This window comes from Falco peregrinus, chromosome 8 (assembly GCF_023634155.1).
Source record: "Falco peregrinus isolate bFalPer1 chromosome 8, bFalPer1.pri, whole genome shotgun sequence".
In the NCBI taxonomy this organism is placed as follows: Eukaryota; Metazoa; Chordata; class Aves; order Falconiformes; family Falconidae; genus Falco; species Falco peregrinus.
Genome location: NC_073728.1, coordinates 43,937,682 through 43,953,280, shown reverse-complemented (window position 1 = coordinate 43,953,280; position 15,599 = coordinate 43,937,682). Strand labels below are relative to the sequence as shown.

At 39.0% G+C, this 15,599-nt stretch overlaps 1 protein-coding gene across 5 annotated transcripts in view; it reads right to left on the bottom strand.

Annotated features, from left to right (window-relative positions):
- PKP4 (plakophilin 4) overlaps positions 1–15,599 on the bottom strand; it is a 101,489-nt gene that overhangs the window by 13,465 nt on the left and 72,425 nt on the right. For all 5 annotated transcript variants that reach the window (XM_055812332.1, XM_055812333.1, XM_055812335.1 and 2 more), the window contains one exon: positions 14,682–14,895. In XM_055812332.1, coding sequence (XP_055668307.1) covers positions 14,682–14,895 — 214 coding nt within the window. The remainder of the gene's footprint in view (positions 1–14,681; positions 14,896–15,599) is intronic.

Sequence of the window (15,599 nt, the reverse complement as noted above, 5' to 3'; positions counted from 1 at the left end):
TAATTAGTCTGCAACATAACTTTAGTATTATTCCAGCATTATTGGTCAGTAAGTGGTCTGAAAAGCTGCCAGTAAAAGATTCACTTCACAGACTGAAGTAAGTATTTCTACACTTCAGGTTGTAACATATTTGAGAGCCTTCACTCTATCTGTCTTGCTGCTGCGTAAGCTCTTTGACGGAAAGGCTGGAGTGCGAGATGATCATCATAATAACCCTAACAGATCAGCAGTTAGGTCTCCCACAATACTGAGAAGGAAAACATGTGCATCAGTGATAAATACTCTTAAGGAAAAATACTCCGCAGAAATGCACACCAACTGCCAGGAGATGTTCCCTTCTTTCTTTCCTGAGGTACAGCTCATCCTACTACCTGCCCGGAGAGGGGAAGCCCCCCTCTCTGCACTACAGGAGTCTAGAGGAGCGTCCCCTAAACATAAAACGTACCCTCTACGTGTAATGGGAGTCAAAATCTGTCTTTTTTTTAGTATGCCAGGCAACGTGAAAAATTAGTACAAGCTGGTATAAACACACCGTAGCAGACACTTCTGTTCCTAAAGAGGTCATGAATGGATTTGCCAGATTAATTCAGCACAAAAGTTCATATAAAACAAAAAAACAAAAGTAATTTAGTCATTCACTATTAACTAGTTTTATTGATGTCTGTCACCTGTACACACATTTGTAGGCATGCACGTGCAGTCACTGCAGCTGGAGTGGGACACCAGTGACGCTGCCACCTGAGCGTGCCGGCAGGAACGGCTCCCTACACTACCAGCTGGCTCCTCTCCCAGAGGAGGGTTCCAGTGTAGAAGAAAAGGTGTGAATATCTGCTTGAACAGAAAAGAAGAAAGCAGCTGCTTCCAGTAACAATTCATATGGACATCGCAACTATGGGCGACTGTCAGCAGCAGGCTCCTGACACACAGAGGTCACTACTGAACGGTCGCTGCTCTGTTAAGAGGAATGGGTCATGCCTGGTACTTCAGGCAATGGTACAGTCTTCAAGGGAAGGGCTGCTAAAACGAGGCAGCTAAATCTCAAAACCAAAAATACTCCTTACAGATGCCACTGAAACTGCATGCCTGCCGTAAGTGTACAACCTGATCCCTAGCAGTACTTTCATTTGTTGCCTCGTTAGTTCTAGGCAGTCGGCAGTCTGAGAAGGCATATTTGTCAGATGAGAGAAGGCATTTTTCTGAACTTTTCATCCTATTCAGAAAAAGGCATGAATGTCTGACCTCCAAAGGGTGAATCTTTAACAACCCTGTAAGAGGTTTGGGAGAAGGAAGAAACAGATCATTATCCTGATTTATATGAAACCTGGAGATTAAAGTTATAAACTACTTAAAAAGAAACATGGAAGAGATTTGTGATATTCTTGAGAGAGACTGTTTACACTGGAAATCTCTACATCTTTGCAGGCAGAAGTTATCAGCTAAAAGAAAGGTCGTAGGAATACAAGAGCAAAAATGAAGCAAGAATCATCTATGAACGTCACAGCTGAAAAATCACCAGTTTTGAAAAGATGAGGTCTTGTGAAAAAAATTCTGAACAAATGACAAAGAAGATAGATTGGCAGATGGGTGGTAGCCATTAGAGTCTTAATTAAAGGTCCCAAGTGTGTGATGTGATGATTCTAAATCAGGCAGAACCTGGAAAGCCAGTATGCAAAGAGGATTTCAAGATGAACTATGGAGGGGGAATATGGTTTTGGTTTGGTTTGGTTTGTGGGGTTCTTTTTCAGTGATAAACATGGGAAGAACGGCCTGCACTGGTATTACTGCTTTCTTGCATCGTATGCCTGGGATCCTAGATATTTAAGTGCAGAGCTGAACGTCCAAGAGCTAATGTGAAAATCCTACAGAAATGTTCTTCCTGGAAACCATAACAAGTAGTCTAGAATATTTTACATTCAACTATCAGCCAAACGGAACTATCAATCTTTATCCTCAGGCAGAATTCAACAGTTTCCTACCCTGCAGAGTCTTCTTGCTCGACACTCAGATACAAAAGTATGAGCTCTAACATAATTATCAGCAGAACTGTATATGCAAGTAATATGCTAAACTAGGCATTTAATCATCTTTCTTCATGAAACACAGCTTAAAGCTCATCTAAATTCTCACCAGGTACTCATCTTATTGGGAACATTTTCTCCACAGACAGTATTTTACTAATTGTGAAGCAGTATAGCTTTATAATATATATGTGTGTATATATGTATAGTGTACATCCAGCAAAAAACCATTAAACAGCATTTCCACAATAGCCCAATAGAATTGCTACCATAAACCATACGGTGTTCAGTTTGACTAGATCTTGAACATTTTGTTTCCTCAGAAATAAATTATGGGAGATCAAGACAGTAAATGTTACAAGAGTTAACAAAACCAAAAGTTCATAAGACAGCAAAATTTTGTAATAGTCACACAAAAATAAGAAAGAAAAATCTTTGCAACAAACAACCTGTTTTTTTCTCTTCAGTAAAACAGTTAAGAGGGGGCTCCACGAGATAGATACATGAGGAGGTTCATGACTGTCTTGACTTCTAGCTATGACACAGGCAGTCAAAGTACTTAATGTGTGACACATTGCTTCCTGGAGATTCTTATCTCTGTCGCTGAGCTCACACACAAAGCTAACTCGAATGTTTGGATGAAGATTACGGTTGCTGGTGTGGCTGTCCTTGAATAACCCAACTTTCTCCAACAGCTCATCTACCTAGGAAACAGACTTCTTTGCAATTAGGTGAAGACTGTACAATGAACTCTCCTAAGAGCCAAAACACCCTCACAAACCTTTCTGCTGCCTTTTCTAAATCCAAAGCATGTTTGCTTCACTGTGGTTGCTTCAATGAAAGCAGAATGAGCCCAAGCTTTGAGACGAGATTGTATTCATCATCTATTTACAATAACTTCCCCAAAGACAGATAAAAAACTTTTAACTTTGTTGGAATCTAAATTAGTATATCTATGTTTTTAAATGCAAAGAAACTACATGGTGATGGATTCAGAAACAGTTTACAGACAATTGTCCTGGCTGCATCGTTGCTGAAGAATCCAGGTGTGGTTTCCCTCAACCAAGTGGCTTTTGAGCTACGGAACCCAAGTTACAAGTGAGACAGATCGAAGGACAACTTTCAAGTTTGTCATATTGTAATTGTGGCCTTAGCTGGAGAACAGCTGGAGCACAGCTGGGCAGAAAGGGAGCCAGGCGTGCTGGCCAGCAGCAGGCTCAAGAGGAGCCAGCAGGGTGCTTTTACCAGAAAGTTTGCCTACTTAACAGTTTGATTACTGAAAGCAAACGATCAAATGTATATCCACTTCCATACCATAAATCTCCTCCATGACGGTATGCCCTTGCTAAAGGTAAGTGCTTCATGGGTAACTAACAGTGAGAAATCTAAATCCTTCACCGGCCTACAGCTTTAAGTTTTTGAAACTGCATTTCAAAACTGAAAATGCAGTTTCTGATGCAAACTAGAAATTAGATCTTATCTAAACCTCCTCCCTGCCCCCCCAAACATTTGTTGTTAAAGCAGGTTATGCAAGAGAAAAATTCTGTTTTGAGTCTCAGAGTACTATTATTTACTTAATGCATACAGGAAAACAGCACGCTCGATTCTCCGTGGCCTAGCTTTGAAAATATTACTGTATGGTTATTGACATAGAGGGAAATCTTTCGCACTTGCTAAGTATGACTGCCTCTAAATATTTACTGGCTAACCTATAGCTTCTGGAAAAGCTGGAGCAGCCGGGTGCTGTGTGAAATGCCAAGGCAACAAGTGGTGACGCACTGCATTCCCCGGCACAGCTGGACCAGTGCTGCCAGTCGCTCCCCACAGCCCAGGGACGTGGCACGCGCCCCCGACCTTGCCTTCCCAGGAGCTCTGTAACCCAGATGCTTGCTAAGAAACTGGAAGAGAATAGCCAGCAGCATCTTTTTGTCATATGTGGGCACAATCTGAGAAGACCAGCTAGAGGACCTCCCTTAACTCGGTCCCCCCCCAGAAGCCCGTTAGAATTTTGCAACTATTACACCTTGTCTGTGAGGATCTGCCTGGGAGCGTTCGAAGAGCAGATCACCAGTTCCACAGAGCAACTATGTCAAACCTTGCCCAGAAGCTGGGCTCTCGAGGAGGTAGCCTGATCAAATGATTAATGATGTATCACCTTGTGTTCGTTATGTGAAGGCAAAAGTTCTCACCAGGATACTGTTTCTTAATTTGAGAGAAGTCTTCAGCTATTTATTTTAGAGGAGAACTGTGTATTACTTAGCCCTTTAGCCATCATGTTAAAAATGAGAATATGATATGATTATTTGTAGAGTGCTTACAGAAAGAACCCTTGAAGGCAAAAGCAGTTATAATTTGGGAAGTTTCCATTCAAAGATAAGGAAAATGGTGGTAGAAGCCAGTACAATGCTGCATTAAGGTCTAAGAGACTTCTGGGATGATGGCGTAATTGCATATGTCATTTAAGTAACAGGGCCTTTTTATTCCTCATTGTGGAGGCACACTTATGACCAAGTATTTAACTGTTACAGAATCATCTGCCAAAGTCCAAAGAGACAGTTTGGATAGAGAATGAATTTAGAAAAAATATATTTTTCAACAGCTGCAACTTCCATCATTCTGGAATACTGGTGATCATCCCATTCACAACTCTGTGTAGCAAAAGCAGTGCCAAGTCCATTACCTGCCTACTGTCCCTAGCATCTCTGGGTTTGGAAGGAGAGTTTGTGTATAATTCAACTGATTGCTTCAGCTGGCCTCATGTTTCACGCTTAGTCTGTGAATGTACTACAAAATACAGCAGAAAAATCACAAACCACTATTAGTGCTTGACATTGGCTAGAGGTGAGGAAAATCTGAGAGAAGGCTAAAGTTCAAAAGATAGCAGCATTACCAGGCATGGATAATTCTTAATAGTAGAAGGAAATCAGTAGGAACAGCACTGGGGTGGGGGGGGAAACACCAAAAAAGATCAGTAACCTTTGCAGGAGAGTTTAAAATGCCATATGAAAATACTTCTGTAGTTTCAATGAAAAGTGGAACTTACCATTTTCCTTTTTTTGATCGGGGGTTGCCGGCCCTATGTTTGCATTAAATTCGGACCCTTACGGCTCTCAGAGATCATCATGCTAAAATAATATTTCTGTGAACGTTGTCCAAAATAACCCTACTTGGGAAATTAAAGTAAGTAGCATGATAAAATTGAAAGCCTTATCTACATGAAAATTTGCAGTTGCTATCATTGACAACGCTGCTTCGGTATTTGCAATGGCTGGATATTTTTGTCATAAAATTTATTTTAGACAAGACAGAAAATTTACCTTGATGTTTGCATCTAAAGTGGCAAGGGACACAAATCTTTAACATGAATGTCCATCTCCAAAGTTTTAGCCAGTCATTTAAATTGATTAGATGGTAAGAATAAAAATGAAAAAAACATTTAATGAATACGTCTCCCTTCTCAAAAATCAGGAAAATTTGCCAAGTCATATTTAATATTACTTACTATAGAAAAAACTAGATGTCTGGCTCTTGAATGAAATATTCTAGCATAAGTATTAAAAAATAATGAAAACATGCAACCCTGATCTAACTGTAGATAAAATGCTTTTAAGTAGCTGGGATGTACCTACAAGATATAATAAAATACAGGTGCTCATATCAAGTTATGTAAACTACTCTGATGAACCAGAATACGTTCTCCCCTAAAACAGCTGAATAGGAGAAATAAAAAACAATAGTTCAAGATAAGGTGGAAAGATGAAAGCAGAATAAAAATGCTCAACAGGTTATGCAGAGGTGTAATTCAAGTTTAAAGATGTACATCTTCTGTAAGATCAAGTCCCAGAAAAATCCATATAAAAATCCCAACATCTTTACTAAAAGAATCTTGATGGAAAGTATATAGGTTTATGCACTAGATCTTAAAATTACCAAAATTTAGGGATTGTACATTGGAGTACTGACAGGGTCAGATGAGTCCTTTAAGTTGACTAACAGAAGTTACTCACTGGAGGTATTTTAGAGCCCCCTAATTTTTTTCCTATCCTGTCCTGAAACAATTTTTTAGAATTGATGTAGCATCACAAATCAGGGTTGTTAAGACAAATATATGTCACGCAGGTTAAAGGTGGACATGGTCCTGGGCAATCTGCTCCAGGTGACCCTGCTCATGTGGAGGGGGATAGATAAGGCGGCCTCCAGATGTCCCTTCCAACCTCACCTCTTCTGTGATGCTGTGAAAACAGAAGACCAAAGCCTTGTGTAAGAGGGCTCTCAAAGAAGAAATACCCGAAACAGTCAAACCCACTGAACTGCACAGCCTCCTAAAGCAGATCAGGGGGATCGTTCTTTGACCCCATCTGTTACCTTCCTTGACATAACAATACTTGCTGACAGCTGATCTATCGATTGTATTTACAGGGCTTTGAAGTTGTTTTGGACCTCGGATAAATAAATGGAAGATGCAAGGAACAGTACCAGCTAGTGGTGGCTGATAAAAGTATGTCGAACTAACAATAACCTTGTACCTGCGAGCCAACAACAAAACATAACTCTCCAAACCCAATACCATGAATGAAGTGGACAGCTGACACAAGGACAAAGTATTTGAGGTTTGCCTTACAGACGCAGAACAGAGTTCTGTTTTAAAACCATCAACTTCACAACAGATCTCACGTTTGAAGCTAATGGGTGTGTACAGGGTGAGGAAAGCCAAGGTACTCTATATTTTCTAAAAATGATGGCAACCAGAAATAGTACTGGTAGGTGTTTTGAGGATATTTTCCACATAGATTTGGGACAAAAAAACCCCTTGCCCATAAACTTCTGGTTCTCTAGACTGAAACCCCTGCTACCTAGAATATATATAGAGGAGAAATCTTAAATAATTTAGATCCCATCCTTGACCCTGACAAGCTTAGGTTAAAGCCAAATGATTTTGACTATCTAACGTAAACTCTGGTGCAGCAAACAAAAAAAAGAAAGAAAATAGGATTATCTGGAAGACTTTTCTGAGGAACTGCCTACAGAAGTGAATGCTTAAAAGGAGCAGAGCTGAACCAAGCTGAAGAAACATATATACACAATAGTGCAGCAGACAGAGTTTGGTTGAACATTTTGCCCTGAAAATTTGAAAGAATCAGCTTTTTGTTCTAAAGGTCCTGGGTCTCTGGCTCTATGATGCTGGTCAAGCTGTTCCGGTACACATTTAATAATAGCAAGTGATTTTAATTGGTGATGTTCCTTCCTCACGTAGAAGATACTTTAAAAGCACTTGAAATTTCTACAAACTGTAACAGAGCAGAACCAGAGACAATTCTAAACCACTAAGTTTCAGTGATTGAGGTTTTTGGGGTTTGTTTTCTGTTTGTGAGATGTTGTCCCCCTCCAAAGATTCAAAACTTTTAGAGAATAACGGAGAAAAGGATTCTTCCCAAGAGGGAAATTACTATTAAAAAGAAAAAGGACAAGACTCTGGAGTAAAACAGCCCTCTTTTCAGTCTTCATGGTTTTGTATCACTTTACTCGGAACACATCTGGAGGTTCAAAGATCCACGATGAGGAAATGTCTGTCAGTTAGGTCCAGAGACCAACTCTGCATGCCAGCTATGATACTCCCTGTAACACCAGAGGACACTAAACAGCTGATCTGGCTATATATAGAGAAGATAACTTGGGCAAACTTCTGTGAGGATGACATATGCTTGAATTAACTCACACAATGTACCAAAAATTATGTGGAAACAAACAAAAAGACCTCAAGACTCAGGCAGCAAGGATCAGATTTTGCCCTGGAAATGTGATCTGGACAAGGTGATATGAAGCAGAATAAACAAAACCAAAACCTAAACTGAAACAAAACAAAAGAAACCCCAAAACAAAACAAAAAATCCAGAATCAGAACCATCTAGTGAAAACAGGTAGTTTGGAATCTATAAAGTCAAAACTTAAATGTTATTGCATTTAGTGACTGGATTTGTTTTTCATCAAATCCTACTGCATGTAGATAGGTCAGAAATACTGAAAAACAACTGAGTTTTCATAATTTTTCATAGGATGCTTTCAACTGGGGAGAAATTATTTATGAAGAACTGTTTTTCCAACACACTAATAGAAACAGTCTGTTTCTGTATCCTGCTTGCTGCACATAATGCTCTGGGGTGGAATGGATGCAAGCGAAGTGCATGTGGGCAATGGGTCTGTGATCATGCGCAGGACCCCTCCACGGGGCTTGGGGGGTATCACAGAGCCAATGACTTGACACAGCTGTGAAATGCCTCACCTGGTGCTGTGAGGTCCGGAAGACCGCATGCTAATTTAGATCTGCAAGGGTCAAGATTTGGCCTATAATCAACTGTAGAAATGGAAGGAAAAGGAACAGCTCTGTGTTCTTGAGCACATACCTGCTGTAATCAGAGCCTGGCAAGGTTGTGTCCAAAGCTATCAGGCTTTGTAAACCTCAGCAATTTGTTTGTTTCTGTTCCAGTGTAAATCAAATGAATGCTAGCATTTGCTTTTCTACTGCACTGACATAAAGAACTCCATGCATATGAAGCATATCTTACATTACTGTTGAAACATGTTGATGTCATATACTGCTCAAGAAAGAGATATGGATATTTTCTCTTGATACCTTTAGCATTCCTTCTGCTAGTCCTATTCTAAAACCAGTATCTTTAAGCAAATAATTGAAAAGAATCATTACTTTAGACAATTTGATGTCTAGCAATTATAAATCCTGAAATAAAAGGTTATGTGATCACCTAGTACAAATTTGTTAAATCTCTAAAAGGTTTAATATATGCTTTTCGGTAACAAGTTTATGCCATCTCGGATGTGCAATTAATAATGCTACTCTGACAGCAGACATCAAGACTGAAATCGAGACCCAAAGTATCCTCACATAAAACTCCCAAAAATATAGCAATCCAGATTTATCAGCTTGCAAGGAAACAAACTTAACTTTGGATCTGAATGTTGCAAATACAACAGTGCATGCACTAGAACTAGCGTAAATATGGAAAAGCATTACTTTTAACACCACCCACCACCTCCCCAAAAAAGTTCTCTATAAAATTATTGGAAATTACTCAGGAGTAACATACTCAAGCATTCAAACTGATGGCCTTCTATATAATTATTTGTATTTAAAACTGCACTCACAGATTAATACATGCAGTAAGCTTCATCTCCTGTATTTTAATAGCACTAGTATTGTGCTCTTTCATTTACTTTCCAAATGGCAGCATCAGCAAGGTACATAATATACAGTGGAAAGTAATAGTTGAAGTAGACCATAGTTGATCTTACTGAAACACAGAAGTATGAAACTAATGTGTATGGAATCTCACTGGCGTTTTTCTACCATGATGTGCTAAGGCATATGGAATGCAGGTAACAGTGCAATGGCAGTACCTCACGTGTAAATATTTTATTAACTTATATTAAAGTTAATGGCTTGTTAGCCAGAATTTCTCAGTTGTGCAACAGTTTTGTTGTCACAGACCATAAGCACCTAATGAAATATAAGGTTTTATTTTTATTGATTTTTAAAGGTTAATGCCTAACCCAATAATGTTGCTTGAAGTCTTTGGGCCCTGGCACAAGAAAACACGCAGATTCTACTTCACAGCCGCATACAAAACCATCAAACCTCACTCCATCAAATTCCAGCTCCTTCACTTACAAATCATCACTTTTCTTCACACTAAAGAATTTTCTATCCACTTCAGGACTGCACTTGGACAAGACTGGTTACCTTCTGTAACAGCAAAAATTAAGCAGGCAAAATTAACAATTCTGCTAGATCTTTAGCCACTGCACTGCACTAACAGTTGCTGGAGTTACCTGAGCTGTAACATGTAAGCAAAACTTTGGCTTCATCTTTTTCACCAAGTAAGCCAGGACGGAATAAGGCTGTTGATCCTTAGCAGCAATTCATGGATGACAGGCTAGCAATGTTCCTTAACTGGGAGAAGAAGCTGCATGGGGGATGCCCCCTAACATCGACTTGTCTCTAACATTTTCTCCTCAGGGAAAAATATTAAGACAATTGTGTATTGACTGTTCTGATACACAAAATTTTTTATATTTATTCATAACCCTTCTGGACTTGGATCAACAGCAGGATATTCAGGTCATGAATCTGTCTTTTCCAATATATTGGAATGAAGCATGAGAAAAATGAAAACCCACCTTCTCTTAGTAGCTTTTGGTGTTGTAAGGGTTGTCTTTTGTTGGTTTGCTTCTACCAGTTACAGGTTCAGTGTTGAATTGGTTAGATTACTGATGTAACTTAAGCAACCGTAATAGGACTGCAAAATAATTGCTCTCTCCAGAAAACCCCTTATGTGTTAAATTCCTCAAAGCTTTATTTTATTACCTGATTCAGAGAATACATGAAACAGATAATAGTAAGCCAGCAATTATGTTAGGGCTACAGGACATCAATGCATAATGATGTCTGTGTCTCCAGTCAACAGCTTTAGCTGTTTAAAGTCAAGCTTAAGTCATGGGCTAAGAAAAATCTGCAGGCAGAATTTTTGGATGGGAAAGAAGAAAAAGTATGATTTGTGCATTCCTTGCTGAATGCCTCTGTATTCTGGGGTGTTATGGGGTCTCAGCTATTCATGGAACGCTGGCACCACCAGTGGCAAAGAACTTTGTGTCTTCTTTGTATCCAGCCCGTTTTTTTATGCTTTACTCTAGTTTTGAATTTTGGCATTTTAATCCAGATTTTTAAGACTCCTGATGAGTCTACTGCAATGAATTCCACTGCCACTGCTCACAACAGGTAGTGTTTGCAAACAAGCGGCAGGTTTATTAAGAGTTCTTCAGCAGTTGCACCAGCTGACGGGTCCACTGCTGGACACGGCTGAGCACGTGGACCTCGGCAGGTTACACACAGTTGGTCACAAGGAACTCTGGACTGCATACGGGGTAGAACTGAGGTAAGTATTATAGTAATGTGTAAGCTGTGAAAGGTAACTATAGCCATTTCACAGAGTGCTTAGTTTGCAAAGCTGTGTGAGACTTGCAGCTGTTTCTGTACCTTCGTCATCCCTGGCTGCCTGGAACTGTGGAGCCCTGGGTCCTTTCTCCAGAAATACACAGGCAACAACGCGCAGTGCTAACTGCTGCAAGAACCCAATCTCTGACAAAGATGACGCTGTGTGTACAAAAGATCATGCTGCTAGGCAGAGAACAGCATTTCTCAACTGAACTGGCTGAGGTAATACTCATTTGAAGAAATAAACTATGAAGAATCACCTGGGCCATCATCAACCACCCCTTTCCCCTTTAAGGACAGAGCTTTACCGTGCAGATAAGTGAATTTGTGCTCATTCTTCCTTCCTTCCCGCTATAAAATTGTACGGCTCCCCCAGGCTCAGCCCCGTCACCTGCTTGACCTTTTGGGGGGGAATCCTGACAGCAGACCAACTGTTCAGGAGTGGGCTGCGGCTCTTCTCTGGGCAGGGCACTGTCTGGGGCTCTGCTCTGCTGCCCAGCATTGGACGGAAACCAAGGGACTACTCTTTTAAAGCAGGCATCTGACTCATCGTGTCTGGAAAGCTTGCAGTGGCAGAGTACATCAATGTTTCTTACATTTTAACATATTAAAGATCCGTTTCGGAGGGTCTGTGGAAAGTAGGCTCAACTGTTAGAAAGTGCACCTGGGTTCAAGAGCATGTGTATTTTCATGTCTACCCCATAGACAGTCTTCTGTTGTATAAGCTTCTAAGATGGGAGATTCTGAAATCACAGAGTGATTCCAGGCTGTGCTGACAGCAATGTAACCACACAAGCAGGGAGCACAGGCCAGCGTGCACCCCTCATGCCACTTGCTCGGGAACGGAGCTCTTGCACACAGCCAGGAAGGCCCCAACATGTCTGCTACCTAGTGCTGAAGCTGTGCTAGAACATGAAAAACAGTAGCCTCCACAAAGTGCTGGTGCTGCAACATGATGAAATGTGTTGGAGTTACAACCAAAAAAAAAAAAAAAAAGGGGGGAAAAAAGAAAAAAAGAAAAACAGAGTACCTTCCCCATTTCCCTGCCACGGGCAGAGTGCAGGACAGCAAGGCTGCCATGGGTCAGTAGTGATGGGACCTGCATGCAGCTGGAGCAGGCTCAGTCAAGAGTTATCCTCTTCCAATGCATTCCAAAGCCCAACTTTTAAAGACTTTTTTTTTTTTAAGTATTACTTCATTTTCATATAGTAATTACAAAAAGTGATTTAGCACATTTTATTTCCTGAACAGTCTATAGTCGTTAAAAAGATGACTTGCTTCCCTCTTAGAACATTCTTGTGGTTCTGGAATTGCATTTTATGTAGTTTTTAATGTTAACACTCCATTCAGTTTCCAATTCTTTGTTCTCCCTGCATTTCAATCTTTGTAATTTCAACTACTGTTAATTAAATATAGAGCCCAGCAGTCCTACTCTTTTCTAACACCTCTAAAACATGTTTGTGCAGTTAAACCCTCCCACGTACACTAGCTTTTCAAACTTATCATAGGCAATCTTTAGGGTATGTTCTCAAATAATTTCTGAGGTTAAAAGGTTGCTTTTGATAAAATAATTCCTCATAAATGTTATATAAATGCATTCATATGAAAAGTATCTGTAAAGATCACAAAAAGTTTGTTACTCTGATTTCACTTCTCTAGGATAATGAAGTTTTCAGCTATCTAACAGCACATTAAATTAAACTGGATGAATTTCACTTGCAATGACACCAGATACAACTGTTACCTTTCAAAGGCAATTGATACTGCTAATAATGAAAGTATAATTCCTTTAGTGAGGAAGAAAGACCATGCTCAGGAAAAAGAAAAGCACTCGTATGTCATTAAGAAATGTTACACTGGAAAATCCATTTCGTATGAAGATTGATGAATAAACTACAAGCAGTAATGAACAGTGCTAATTTTAAACTAGAAATCAGACACAGAGCATTGCTACTGGTGTAGATTGACACTAGTTTCTCTGTATTTGCATTATCTTAATCTGGGAATGTAGTAGACTAGGTCTGGTTTGCTAGTTTTAGTTCTGACATAGGTGGAGTTTTTAAATTATGAAACCAATAGTCGTTGGATCCTTTCCACATCTTTTCTTTACACTGCTATTTACAGAAAGCATTTAAAAATTCCTGAGCTCCAGAAGAAGTCTGCTGTGAATTCTTCTCAAGCATTCAGCATTGGTCTTAAACACAAGTCAATGCCACCGACTTAACCAGAAGACAATTATGTCAAAACCTTCCATTTTGTTGTAGCTGGCTAAAACAAATTAAATGTGTGCATTAAAAAGAAAGAGTAACTTTTTCTGAAGAAGTCATCTTTATTTATAATCCAAATTAAAAAACATCTTTATTTGAAAAATCTTTTTAGTCACAGATGATGTGCTGTGTATCTTTTTTGAAAGATAACAGTGTAGGGTTTTGGGTTTTTTAATAGTGACTAAATACCTTGTATAATTAAGAATTTCACTTTGGCTTTGTCTGTGGAACCACCCCTAACATCTTAAAAGCACAAGTAATTTAGATGCATAAAACATGAATTTTGTAGAGCAGACGAGGCAGATAATGTGTAATTCTAGTTTTAAGTATTCCATTTACATATGTTCTTAAGGAAAAAACTATATCCTTCCAGAGAGAACATGAACGCTGCAGGTTATCTTGATGCTTGCTTATGAACTTAAAGTTCCATGCTTCAGAAACATTCTGTGCAGTCCTTTCTCTACTTAACAGCTTTTCTAAACAAGGAAATATCTGGGAAAGGCTCCCAGTATTGCGCAGCTTTGCTTACTAGGCAAGTAGTTAAGCTCTGTACCTTAACAAAATCAAACAAGGGAGCTGCTAAAACTTGAAAGAGGAACTGTTTAAAGAAAGTGAAAACTCTTGCTTTTTTTCTATCCTCTCATATGTTTCAATCCCCTACAACCTTCATAGGCAAATCACTCCCATATTCAAGACAAAGAGTTAGCAGATGCATACAGTACCCAAAAATCCACCCTGTTTTGATGGAAACTGAGTTCCCTCGTGTCAGAACTGCAAATCATTTATTATTTCTGCACTTTTTGTCTGTACCAAGTGCCAAGTAGGTTTATGGGTTATAAGCTAAACCTGCTACCTCACACTTAAGAGACTAGGAGTGTATAGCAGTTACTTGCCATGACTCTACTAGCAGGCTGGGCACCGAGATGCGTCTGTGATTTCCATATTTTAATCCTTGTCTGTACTTTAAGACACATTTAAATAGTTTGGGTCCACCTCCTGAATTCTGCAGGATCCTATTTAAAACTGTTGTCAGCAGATGATAAAAAAAGCCTGTGTTGAAACACATGTTACGAGCCAATAAAGAAATACCTATCTAAGAGCTAGCTGTACATGCAGGAGAATCGTACCAGGGGAAAATTTATCATAGAGTGGAGCTTTAGTGCAGCTACCTCAAGATTCACTTTTCCCAGTGAATCTGTATTTCTTTGCTAATACTTTAACTGTCAGTAATCAAAATAAGTGCTTTTGTATTCACAAAAAATACCATCGCACAAATAAAAATCCAGTTGATACACTCAATTCCATTTACTTAACAGTTACTCCAGTCTTGTCCACCTCAGAAAAATAATCTGTATTATAGTTCCCTGCTTGTTTCCATTTAAAACTTACCTGTTACAAGCTCTTTTATTTCGGCATCAACAGATTTTCTTAACAGTCGTAACAGGGCAGGTATCCCACCAACATTCTTCATTGCTATTTTGTTTTCATCAGTAGACTTGCCATAAACAAGGTTTCTCAGTGCACCGCAAGCGTTCTTCTGAACTTCTAGGACTCTGTGATCCAAGAGATCAACCAGGTGCTTGATTCCTCCTAGCCTACATACCTAGGAAATGTGATGTCAGGAACATCAGCACCCACTGATTTCACCCATTTCACCCTACAAATTTAAAAGGCTGTTATTTTTTAAAAAACAATACATTCAATTCTACTTCAAGAGGAAATATTGTTGTTAAATGTTAATAACTTGATTGTCACACTGTACTGAAAATTCCTGTGAACGACTCATATCCTTGTTGAAAAGGCTGATGGACATTTTCAGGCCATTTACTGTGTTCAGAGCATTGTTACTCCTAAAGTTTTGTTTCCCATTAACACAGTTTTTATGCAACTTTGTATATCTCAGAATATCTTGTTAGGGAACATTAGAAATAAGAAGTTGCAAAGATTTAAATACCAACTTTTACACTCAGCTACATACACACTCACACAAATCAAATTAGCATATAACCAGTCATATTGGCATATCTGAAATTATTTTTAAAAGGAAGGTCTACTCTGCAGAAATTTGTAAAACAAAAAGTTGTTTGTATTATTTGCTTTAAGCCGGTTAGTTATATTTATTCTTTGTAATATATTAAAAAAAAACCCCAAACCATTGTGATTTGAGATCGCATTTCTATGTAGTACTTTCCTTTGTTCAAAATAACTTACAGAAATTATAAAAGATTAAAGTGTTTTAGAATTCTGTAATATTTACTAAAAAGAAAAAAAAATTAAAAGAGATAACTAAGTAGTATTACTTACAAG